General features: G+C 38.9%; 1 protein-coding gene across 5 annotated transcripts in view; it reads right to left on the bottom strand.

Moving 5' to 3' along the window:
- The window catches only part of MBNL1 (muscleblind like splicing regulator 1), a 166770-nt gene that overhangs the window by 14622 nt on the left and 138895 nt on the right, over positions 1-13253 (bottom strand). For 4 of the 5 annotated variants that reach the window (XM_028146458.2, XM_028146468.2, XM_054713655.1 and 1 more), the window contains 3 exons: positions 11896-12096; positions 1790-2047; positions 603-656 (listed from right to left, as the gene is read on the bottom strand). In XM_028146458.2, coding sequence (XP_028002259.1) covers positions 603-656; positions 1790-2047; positions 11896-12096 — 513 coding nt within the window. The remainder of the gene's footprint in view (positions 1-602; positions 657-1789; positions 2048-11895; positions 12097-13253) is intronic. The other variant, XM_008142202.3, reaches the window with a different exon arrangement.

Here is a 13253-nt window from a genome sequence, read left to right as displayed (position 1 = left end):
CCCATAATGCTTCAGGCTTTCTCTGAGAAGCCACTGATTTAGGAAGAGAAGAAAAGCTGCACTGTGAGCTCCATGAGGATTGACAAGTATAAGCAATGTTAATAGTTAATTGTACGGAGTGAATGAAACAGGTCAAATAAAAACTGATCCCACTCTGCCCCGCCCCCAGCTCTACCTAGACATGCAAATGTCCCAGAGCATGCAAGTTTTTTTTTTTTTTCTTCAACACTGAACTTTAAATATTAAAAAGTAAATAATTCTATCGCTAAAGCCATGCTAACCAAAGAGGTACATAAATATACAGTCAAAATTACAATTTTTATGTCCTTGAAGTATTTCATTAGAACGTTCTACAATGTAGTTAAACTGAATGTGGGCTGCTGGGCTTTCAGAATCTTTCATTGTATGATATCCATCCAGGTACTTAGATTATATAGTCTTTCCACTAATTTTGTCAGGAAACCACACTCAGTTTTTCATTGTACTTTGCAACTTTATAACAGAAAATATATATTTATATATATTAAAATTGATTACAAAAAAAAAAACTTGTATCTACAACAAAGCTACATGCCAAGCTAAAAGGTGAAAGGTCATAGTACCAGGTCAAAGGTTGCCTCGAGGGGTCGCTTCAGTGATTTGACAGCCGACTGAGTCTTAATTAGCAGGCAGCGAGCACATGATGGCAATGGGCCAGTGGGGTTCAAGCGCATTAACATAAACAGCAAGCAGAGGTGCATCATGGGGGCAGCAGTGCATTTTTGGGTAGGTGAGAAAAAACAAATAAAAAAACAAATCATCGGAATGCCATATACAACGAATAACAAGACTAAGCATGCACAATAAGGGCACTACTGAGTTGTTATTGGGAGGATAACTCCTCTTTGTAGTTAATTACAAACAAGATACTCTAACAGAAAAAAAAAAAAGTGAAAGGAAGAGAGGAGGAGAGAGTCAGCCTTCTGTATTTTTGCTCAAGTATCCAAAAACAAACACAGAAAAGACCTCTCTCGTGATTATTGTGCTTTATGACTATCTTAATGGTCGAGTCATATATTTATGTGTAGAAAGGGACAACATTAAAATAGCTAAGTGAAGAACAAAGAATGGGCTCGTTAAAATCAGCTAGGAGATCACCTCAAAATTTACCTTCAGACTAGTTTCATATCTATTCTAAATGCTCCCACTTCTAACTCCCCTTTTTCTCCTTTCTAGAGAATGGCATAGTCAAGCTTCTCTCCTTTTACAATTATGTTTATGCCACGATATTATTTAAGACAATCCAGAGAGCCTACGTGGTTCGAATCTTGCAGCTAATTCTAAAAACAATTTTGTGGAAGCAATTCTCCTAAATAGTTTCAGATTATGTGACTGTTAAAAGCAAGATATATATAGAGAGAAGAGCCATGGTGTGCAGAAGAGCACACCGAAGAAGGAGAACACTGGCTGATTAGATGGCACGCAGACCTACGAGCACCGGAGATGGCAATATCGTTAAACTCAAAAGGAGACAGGTGTTCTTTACAAAGCAGAAATGTCAGAGACCCTACCATCCAGAGGAAGACAAGAGTATTAAGAGTTAGGCCAAAGGTAGAAGCAATGTGAAACCATTTGAGGAGTTACCCTCACTTTTGCGAACGGTAACTGCATTAGGTATTGTCTGGGATACCTGAACAAACATATCTTCAGCAAAAAAAAAAAAAAAAAAAAATGTTAATAAATGAAGAGCTTGTCGTCAGTTACACTTGTTCACTTTGCTAACAAGGAGTGGGCTGGTGTGCCTACTCACCATGGCAGCTGCGGTGGCTGCAGCCTGAGCCGCTGCAGCCTGGTTGACCTGGTATTGGGCAGCCTTGATCTTGGCTTGCAGATGTGGGGGAGGATGAAAGTATTTGCACTTTTCCCGAGAGCATCTCCCTTTGATGTAATCCATGCACACGGTGACGGTGTTGTCATTGGTGTCAATCATTGTGCTGTCAGCAGGATGAGCAAACCGACAATCGTTTTCTCCTCGGTTGCAATTGCCACGCTGGTACTCTCGACATACCTGCAAGGTCACGGAGTGCGAGAGGGTCAGTCAACATGGAACAAGGCGACTCTGTCTTGAGGATTTTCACTGAGAGTGCAAGACTGGTGAAAGAAGGCCACAGATGAAAAGGGAAAACGAATCATTGGCAAACAGAGAACAGAATACCTTGAAAAATTCCTCCTTTTCAGTAAAATGTCCATGAGCAGGAAAATGCATTTATGATACCAACTATGTTAAACACCTAATATAAAATAGGTGGATATATTTACTAGTTATTAAGGGGGAAAAAATAGGAACATTGCAGTAAAGGAATCTGGCAGACACCACTTTAACCAGGTGATCAAAGTTAGCATCACCGGTAACATGACGTTCCAAGTACCTACTTTTATGGGGCACTGAAAAAAGGGCACACCATCGCTTGTCTGACTGCTGAGAATGCACAACCTGAAAATAATCACGAGGAAACAGCAGACACGCTGAAATGGAAGGATGTTTTACACAATAACTGACCAGTACTCTTCCAAAAGGTCAAGGTCATGAAAGACAGAGAAAGGCGCAGACTGGACAGCTCTGGAGTCAGAGAAAGGATGCTGTTAAGACAAATGATGAAATCCGATTAAGCTCTGTGGATTGGCTAACAGCAGCATAGCAATGCTAATCTGGTTTTATAAATGACTCTATGGTTATGTAAGATGTTACTATTTAGGTAAGCTGGGTGAAGAACAGGCAGGAACACTTAGTTCTATTTTTGCAACTTTTGTGCTAATCTGAAATTACTCTCAAGTGAAAATGTATAAAGCAAAATTTGATAGCTTTTTAGTAAAATGTTGCCAGGAGCTATTATTTTATTTTATTTTTTATCATTAGAGATTTACTGGGTAGTTATATAAAGCAGGTGGAAAAAGATTAGTTTTTGTTATTGCCTATTTGGTTTATGTCTTTCAATTTCGCCATAGGGACCATGGAGGAAAGGTGAAAATGGATTATTTCGCATTCGTTTGCTCAATTTTGACTCTTACTATTATTACTATTAATAAAGTCTGTCATGGTGACTGCTCCTGTCAGGTTTCCAAAGCTGTCTTCATTTGGGATAGTTTGACCTTTTTACCACAAGAGGGCCTTCTAAAACATGGAATGTTCTTTTAATATTTTCATGTTCCTGCTTCAAGGCTTCAAGGAAATGGTTTTTAGTTTTCACTGTTTTTACAAACTGAGCAACTAAAGACCCGAGCACTTTATTTTGGAGTTCAGCAAGAAAGAGAAACGGGATTCCTGTTACTATTTAAAAAGCAGAGGTGTTTTTTTTTAATTTGTGTACATAAAATGATCACATTTAATTTTAGATCTTTTCCCCATTATATTCATATCCTCTTGTCTGCACCATGCTACATCTTCAAAAGAACACTAGAAATCTTGCACTATTTGGAAACCTCAAACTAGCTAAAGCTTTGTATTCCACATACTACCAATAGGACAACTCTATTCACCAACTCAATTCAATTTATTTAATTTAAAAAATTCATTGAATAAACTACTCTGTGCCAGAACATCTGAGAGATATCAAGAATACAAATATGACCCTGGCCTGTTGCTCAGTGGTTAGAGCATCAGCCCTGGACCCCAGGGTCGCGGGTTCGATTCCCAGACAAGGTTGCAGGCTCGATCCCCAGCCCTGATCAGGGTGCATGCAGGAGGCAACCAACTGACGTGTCTCTCTCACATCTTTCTCTCTCTCTTTCTCTCACTCCCTCCCCTCCACTCTCTCTAAAAAAAAAAAAAAAAAAAAAAATCAATAAAAAAATATCCTCAGGTGAGGACTTAAAAATAAAAGAATATAAATATGACTTAAGAAGTTACTGATAACCCTATTTTATTTCATTTCATTTATAGGTTTATTGTAATTATTTATTACAATTTTGTACTTGCTTGCGGGATGCAATAAGGGAGAATTCTGAAACTATTTAAGCAGAGTTGGTAACTAGCAATTAGTTTAGAATTTATTCTGAAGCCACCCTTTTCTGAACTTCAAATAATTTTGTCAAATGCTTTTGCATGATATGTGTTCCCTCCCTCCCTCCCTCCCTCCCTCCCTTCCTTCTTTCTTTTTCTCTTTCTTTCTTTCTCCCCAGCTTAAGGTTTTTCCAAACATGGGAAATGAAACAGAAGAAATATACCGAAATAGCTGTTCTCCCATTATTCTTGTCTTTGAAAAGTAAAGAAGAAGTAAAAATCTCTTGTGAAAACCTGTACTTGTGAGAGCTACAGGCCAGAGGAGCTGGTTTGGCCTGATTTCTCTGATAAATGCAAGAAAACTTTAGACTCTGCTGATCCCCCAAAGAAATCTCTTAGATATAGAATTCTATTAGCAAAATATAATTGACACACAAAATTTCAACGAATTTGATCTTGAGATTCAAATCTGGATAAGAACTTGTACAATTTGGAACACAGAAGGTAAAACTAAGTTTGAAAATCCTAACAACATTACAGTTTTATTTTCTACTCTCATGCAGTCGTCTGCATGTACACATTTTTCAAATAGGTATAATTATAGTGTAGCTCCTACTCTGTGACCTGCTTTTGCTAAACATTTTTCGTTTTACTAAGTGTCCACAATAATCATTTTTCTATGGCTGCATCGAATTTCATCAAATAGATGTGTATAATATAGGTAACTTTCAGAGAACATCCAAATCATTTCCAATATTCCCAAATACCATAAATATTGCAAAGAATTTATTCATAACCATAGGCATTTTCTGATCGTTTTATGAGGATAAATGTGCAGAAATGGCATTAGAGGATGAACAAGTATAAGTACTTTTTATAGTTCAGTAAGTGGCTTTTCAAACCTAGATTAAAGTAACTCCATTCATTTAGCTAGACACATAATATACCTCAATCAAGAATAATATTGGTTGAGTCTTTTACCCTGTAAGTATTAAGGCAGGATTTGTTATATAAATCAGGTAAATTTTAAATATTTGCATAGAAAATGAGTAAGAGGTTCTTTCATGGCAAAAAGCATCATTTCGATGAAGATATTCACTGAAAACACTTAAGTACTACATTTTATTTCCAAGAAAAATCTATGGAATAAAAAATAAAAAATAAAAAGTAATCAGAAAAGCTTCTCAAAGAAATGTGAATTAATTCTCCATAAAGCTGCTTCTGTTGATTAAGTAGAAGTGGTATAATGGAAAAAGGATAGAGTTTATAATCAGAAATTTTGGGTACTAGTTCCTATACTCAACTAGCTATTTATACGATTCCTCCAGAATACTAAGAAAATGTATAGATAGCTTAAAACACACCATATGTGCCTGGTTAAAATGGACAGTTCTGTTATTTGATCTCTAATTTTATATAAACATGACAAAACTCTGCAGTAGAATTAGATTCAGCAGTTCTCTGAAAGTTAAGACCTTGGGATTCTAAGGAAATTAATAGCAATGTTTGAACTTATTCAAAACTGGACAGTCAACTGCATGTTCTTTAAGGAGAGATCCCTTCCAGTAACATGATTTGTGCTCAACATATTAAACTGACTCATCTTTGGAGAAAAACATCCAAAAGCAGGAACAGGAAGCTACTTATAACAAGAAACAGGGACTCAGTCCATTTTAATATTTTGGGAAGTAATTTTAAACCTAATGGCCAATTTTAAGGAGCATATTTAAAGACATATACATACCTGTTGCTCAACAATAAGTATCATGGACTTTATTTTTTTATGAAGCTTTAGCTAGCACGGCACATTAAAAAGAATACTGGATAATCGATGATTTTATAAGTATCCCCAGCATTACTGGTCATGAGTATATAATTTAATGCAGAGAAATTATCTGTATTTTCAATTCAAAAGGGTTAAAATCTCCACATTTTATAATTCTGGTGATTCAGGGAAATGATCTTAGGTAGTTATTGTACAATTAAATTTCCAAGATAAATATCTGGTGACATAATATCTAGTTTTAGTCTGTTACCTAATAATTGTACAAATTTGGTCTATGTGAATCTCATTTTTTTTTCTTTTTTATAAAAAATAAAGAAAAAGACACCCATTTTGTCTATCTCAGAGGATTTCTGTTAAGAACAAATAGGAGTTTCCTTTGAAATCTACAAAGCAGAACCCATCATTAGCATTCGGCCAGAGAACACAAGCCTATTTCTACAGATGACACAGCTAAGAATGTGTAATTTGACTGAATGTGATTTAAAAAATCATATTTGGCGATACATAAATGACCAACTAAAACAAATTTCCCATTAAGTCCACTGCCACGTTTTAATTATTTTATTCCTATTTATTCCAAATGTGCAAACCAAAAGGACAGGAAAATACAAATATCTATGAAAGAAGCTCATCAATATGCCAAAATGTTCAGATCTTTAGAACCATTCTAAAGCTTTATTATAGATTTAAAAATATGTTTAAACTATGTAAACCTGTGTGCACAGAATTCTTAAGATTTCTTAGTGATTTTCTAGATAAACTAAAGTATCATACAAGCAGTACCCAAATACCTTCTGTTAACATACATAATTAAAATAACATTAACAATAAGCATTCCTTACCTTAAAAGCAGCTGCTTTTCTAATTTTTTTAATTGAATGCCTTTTATATTCAATAGATCATCCTAATCTAGGCTTGCTTTTACTGTCACTTTAACCCTCATTTAGTTTTATGTGCTCTTTTCTTGTTTAGTTAATAGGTATCATATATGATTAAAAATATGATATCTATTAACGAACCAAAAAAGGGCACATAAAGCTAAATGAGGGTTAAATTGTTTAAATCATATCTATCTATGTACATAAAAATCCAGCAACCAGACACTGTAACGACCAGAATGACCAGTTGAAACGGCCTGATGGGAGGTGGGGCCAGCTGGCCAACCTCCTGCAGCCCCTCCCCCGGCTAGTCCCACCCCCAATGGGCCCTCACCACCCCAATTGGCCTGCAGCCCCTCCCCCCAGCTGGCCCCACCCCTGATCGCTCCCCTACCCCAATAGGGGTTGGGGCTGGCTAGCCAACCTCCAGCAGCTCCTCCCCCTGCCTGGACTCACCCCAGATCAGCCCAGCCACCCTGATCAGGGGCAGGGCCAGCTGGCCAACTGCCTGCGGCCCCTCCCCCAGGCAGGCCCTGCCCCTGTGGGGTCCCCACCACCCCGATCAGCCCATGGCCCCTCCCCATGGCCAGCCCAGACCCCAATCAGCCCCCTGACCCCAATTGGGGGTGGGGCCCACTGGCCAATCACCCACAGCCCCTCACCCCAGCCAGCCCAGCCCTGATCGGGCCCCAATCAGGATGGACCAGCCAGCCAACCTCTGCTGTCTCCTCCTCCCAACAGGCTTGGCCCCAATCCACTCCGATTGGGGCCAGGCCAGCTAGACCCCACCCGTGCATGAATTCATGCACTGGGCCTCTAGTGTGTGTGTGTGTGTGTGCGTGCGCGTGCGCGTGTGTGTGTGTGTGTGTATAAAAGGATAAAATGCAAATTGTCCCCATGGGAGTTTGATCGAGAGACCAGGAGTTTGATCGCTCACTATGATGTGCGCTGACCACCAGAGGGAGGCTCAGAAAGAACAAAGGCCCCAGCTGACAGCCAGCAGCCAGGGAAAGAAGGCCCTGGCTGGCAGTTGGAAGGAAGGCCCCAATTGGCCCTGATTGGCAGCCAGGCCTAGGAACCTACCTGTGCTTGATTTCGTGCACCGGGCCTCTAGTAAAAATATATTGCCTAGAGTCTTTCTTCTGTGTCAACATGAGTAGAAGCACCCAGTACCCAGGAGCCTGAATTAGAAACCCATGCCATGATTACCTCAGTAGAATAAAACGTTCAGTACAAGAATAACTTATTTTAAAACAAACCCTAGCTGAAGATATCAGAAGCCAAGTCATTTGTCCACCTTCCGTGAAATACTTTGTTTTTCTCATATGGACTGCTGATATAAAAATGATATTGTTAACCAAATGGAAATCTTCTATCCTCATCAGCATCTGAAATAGGTGGCCATTGGTTTGCTTTTCTTTGATTAATGCAGGCTGGGCTGAGGCAACCCCTCCCCCCGCCATGCACAAATTTTGTGCACTGGGCCACTAATCTAAATAATAAAGAGCTAATATGCAAATGGCTGTGACGCCTTCATGAGTAACGACCGATCAGCAGGAGTCTGCGTGTGCAGCGGGTGCGGGTGGGTGGGGACTTTCAGTTTCAGGAACTTGTGTGAGGCTCGCATCTCCGCCCCTAGTGCTGGGCCCAGTGATGTGAGGCTTGCAGAGGCTCGTGTCCCCACCCCTGGTGCTGGCCCTAGGGACGTGAGGTTTGCATCCCTGCCCCCGGTGCCAGGCCCAGGGACATGAGGCTCGCAGAGGCCTACATCTTTGGGGTGATGGATTGTGGGACTCCTGCACTGTAACAAGGCACAGGCCAGCATGGGGGACCCCCTCCCCACCGAGAGCACGAATTTTGTGTACTGGACCACTAGTTTGAAATGAAAAGCCACTTTGAAATTACAGAAAGGCATCCCAAGGTCACAAAATGGAATTCTAAAAGCCACTGTTACTGATACTTAAGACTTTTGCTCCTCATTGAAGAAAACCAAGAAAGCTGACTTTTACAATGTAGAAAATCTTTTAAAAGATGTCCAACAAAGAATGCATAATATGAATATTGGTATAAAGCTTATGTGTGTGTTTTACACACACACACGGTGTCCCAAAAATGTATACACACACTTTGGATGATTATAAAGGCAGTGTTTATTAAAATATATTTCATTTTCAAAACTGAGTTATCAGGTGCTAAAGTGTGTATACACTTTTGGGGGACACCCAGCATATAAACTTTCGAAAGCTTATGGCTGGCATTAAAATTAAGAAAATTCCCTAAATGTCCCCAGAATGTTCTAACTGGAAGTGATCTTTGGGATAATCTAGTACAATCCCCTAATTTTATGTATGGAATATAAAGTTCAGAGAACATGAGAAATTTGACCCAAGCTCACTCACCTAATTAGCAACATCAATAGCACTAATCCTTGGATTCCTGCTTTCCAATTTAACCTTTTTTTACAGAATCACATTGGGTGCTGTAACCACATGTCAGTTCACCCAAGCAATTATATAAGAACCAGAAGGCTGATAAATCTATGATATTTTTAAATGTATTTATTGCCTAATAAATTGTAGCAAGAAGAAGGAAGTGGCAAGACAAACCAGCCATTATTTTAACTGATTGAAATTCTTTCCCACTTCCAAAGGAATTCAAAATTCAAACATGCACTTCAGAGTTCCTTGAGGAGGAAAAAAAATGAGAGTATAGATTTAAACCCCAATAACTAAACATGTGGCCAATTAGCAAGTAAGTGTGTGCACTCATTGCCATGTCTTCCAGACTCCAATCTGGAGTGCAATTAGCATGAGAGGAAATAACCTGAAGACATGAATGTCTAAAATCCCAAGTGCCGAGCAGGAAGGCATGCCCCTCAGCCTCACAGTGCCTAACAGGTTGTAACTGTGACGCTGGATCAGATCCAGTTAACGAGAAGGAGATAGGAAGCTGCCAGGCATTTAGAGAAGGGGGATTCAGGTTAAAAGGAAATGACAGCCAATGCAACAGTCGTCATTTGTTGTGACTATTGTGAGACAAGACAGACAAAACACACAAAGCAGCTCCTCCCAAAAGAAAAATAAAACCAAACGACAAAAGTTTTCACTATAACTAAACATCACACACCACATATAGTCAATTACAGACTACCTAAAATTATGAGAGGACTCATTTAGAAGAGTTCTGACCACATAGCTCAGCCTTTGAGAGAGATTCGTTTAAAGAGATTGCAATAGAGATTTTTCTCAGCTTTTTAAATGTCATCTCCTATTAATAATTAATTCACTAAAGTTCATCTCAGATGGTCTGTTTGGTTCCCATTAATCAATCAACAATTATACATTATGAGCCCAGGGTTTGCCTCAGAAAGGCTGGGGGTGGAGTTCACATGTTGAGCATCAGATAATTTTTAAATATTTAAAATTTCTTAAGTTTCCTCCTAATTTATCTGCAAACAGCATTAGTTAATGAGTGGACAAGGACAACTGTGCAATGACAAACCACACACAGGTCACGGTGTACCTCTCTCTCTAGCACAGAGCAGAGTCCTTCGACCACAGAGGGCGCGCAACTAGGTTTCAAAGTCCTTCCTGGGTCCTACTTGCAGTAATCTCTTAATTAGCAGCCTTTTCCAAAATGTTAAATGAAAGGTAAGGCATAAGCCTAAAACAAACAAAAACTTTAAAGGGTATACGGGAGCCAAAATGTGCTTCCCCCTCTACGTATTATCACCTGCATGGGGATGGGAGCGTGACATAGTGTTTTAAAATGGGATTCTGAGTTCATACCCCACTGGGACATCCCACCTTTGTGAACCTGAATAATTATGTCACATCTCTACCCCTAAATTTATTGCCCTGTAGAGTTAATAAGAGTGTCTTGCCAGGCTGGCGTGGCTCAGTAGTTGAGCATCAACCTACGAACCAGGAGGTCACAGTTCGAAGCTCGGTCAGGGCACATGCCAGCTTGATCCCCACTTGTGGGGTGTGTAGGAGGCAGCCAATCAAGGATTCTCTCTTATCATTGATGTTTCCTATCTCTCTCTCCCTTCCTCTCTGAAATCAATAAAAATAAATATTAAAAAAATATTTAATTTGAATATATTAAAATTAAATATTCCTCGTAAGCTAGTTTTGAATATTAAATGTGTGATGCTTGTGAGGGGTTGACTCTGTATTTGGTAGATAACAAATATTCAATAAGTATTAACTATTATTATTATCATCAAAATGATGGTACAGTTATGACTATTCTGAAATCTGAGATCCTTTGTAAAGCATACAATGAAACTTAATAAACAAGAACTTGGTGCTTATTACATAAATTCTTGCTAAACTTATAAATTATTAGTGTCAATTATATTCACACAAAAGCCTTATTTTGCTGCCTTCTCTATAATTAATACATGCAAAATTTCTCTTCACTCAGTATTGCCTCATCCGAACCAGGGACAAGAGAAAAAGATCATTTTGTTTTTCAGTTGGACACCAAAGCCAGGTTTTAGAGCTTCAATGGACAGTAATGTTGCCATTTTTTCCTCTCTCTATAGAGTTCACCAAATCTATCGATTTACAGCCATGTTGAAACTCTGAAAAACTACTTCAATGTAAGATTTATATCTTTAATTTCTTTTTCATGTAGCAATAGCAAAGCACGTACATCTGATCATCCTTGACTCCGAGACTCAGATCATCACACAATTTCCAATTAAAAATGTTTATGAGAGTGCACTTCATCAACAAAGCTGCCTTGCTTTTCCAACCAAAATATAGTGAAGCTTATGAGGCCATCTGCAATAGTAAACTTTAAAATGCTTTATAGATAGTAACTAAATAACATCTTTACGAGAACAAATATCAGGGGGGTTGATCAAATTTGTTCTTAATAACAACAGTGATAAATATTTAAGAAGCATTTGCTGGGTGCCAGGCATTCTTTCTTCTAGCTCTTTGAGGGAAGTGCCATTATTACCTCCATTTCAAAAATGAGGAAACTGAGGCACAGCAAAGTAACAGGCAGTCTGACTCCAGAGTCCAAGTTCTTACCCATTAATCTACACATGGATGTTGTGGCTTTCATGAATATTACATTCATCACATATAGCATGCCCACATTCTAGTAAAATGATCCAAGCATTAAACCAAAACCTCTGCTTTGATGTTTTTTTTAACTTTTATGACAATGAAAGGAAGAAATAGCACACTTTGCAAGTTAGAATATAGTACGTAAAGAAACTAGCTCATCATTCCTACCTCAAGTCTGTCTGTCCGCATTAATTTCTGTGCAGCAGCTGCAGCAGCTGCAGGGACAGGGACCCCAGGGTTCCCTGTAACCAACATTGGTGCAGTCGGCAAGATCTCTGCTGGAACCAGGCTTGGGGAGACAGGTCCCAGGTAGGGATTAAAGGCTGCTGATGCATTGGTGGCTAAGCTGGGTGCAACTGAAAACATTGGCTGAAAAATAAAAGTAAGAAGAAAAATTTAATATGAAGGTCTCGGTTGAAAGTTGATATCCTACATTATATATATGTCTCCATCCATCTACCTCCCCACCCCCCCAACCTCCATCCATCCATCTATCTATCCCCAATCTATTCTTCCCTTTCTCCCTCCCTACCTTTCCCTCCATTTAATTCTGTGTTTATTTACACTTATTCAGGATAAGGGTAATTCTTAAACAAGCATTGATCAAACCAAGTTTTTCTAAAATACAAGAGGTAACCTGCCGCTACATTTTCCACTGGAATCTTAAAGCCTGTGGTCTCTAATACTTGCAATTTCTTTATGAACAATAGATCAAGAACTCAATAGGGAAACTTCCTGTGGTTATACTACTTTCCATCTTTGTCCTGATTGAACCCTAGACGCATACCTAAGAGATATATTTCATAATTACTATGTCAGGTGTTCTTGAAGGATCTGTTTATAACGGTTAATAGGTTGCAAGTGTCCTATTATCTGGAATAAATAAAGCGGAACTCTCACTGGATAGCTCAGTTTCACAGTCAATGTAAACTGTGAATAAACCTCATGTGGGCACGGAAAGGTGAGGATGACACCATTCCTTGTGGGCACACAAGATAAAGTATTTGGCATATTCACTAGTTGCAGGTTTTTCTGGGGGAATTATAAACTTCACCAGTCTATCACGCTCTTGTGAGATATTTAACAGGGAATTCACCTTCCTAGGGGAGAATCACTGGAAAATGGGAAATCTGCAACAGAACACTTCTAACTAAATGCCGGATGATTCTTCAAGGGAACACCTATGGCAACACTAAGGAAAATGCGACAAGGTTGACTTTCTGCCAGAAATGCTTTCATGGATGCATGAGAATGGTTTCTATTTGTTGGTATAAAAATGTGCATATCAGGAAATATATCTGTTCTTGATAGAATTAAGCAATTTACCTGAAATCTACTCGAGCAATTTTCTTTTCCAATTTTAAAAGCATAACCTAGCACAACAATTTCCCACGTGATTGATGATACATTTTCAACTTCCTAATTCAATGAAGTTTCAACTCTTAAAGTTTAACGCTTTGTGTAATGGTAATGTTTGTCTCCCAAACACAAAAAACGGATGGACAAAATGGAGCCTATTCTTGAAG

Source organism: Eptesicus fuscus, chromosome 3 (assembly GCF_027574615.1).
Source record: "Eptesicus fuscus isolate TK198812 chromosome 3, DD_ASM_mEF_20220401, whole genome shotgun sequence".
In the NCBI taxonomy this organism is placed as follows: domain Eukaryota; kingdom Metazoa; phylum Chordata; class Mammalia; order Chiroptera; family Vespertilionidae; genus Eptesicus; species Eptesicus fuscus.
This window is presented reverse-complemented; position numbering and strand designations above follow the sequence as displayed.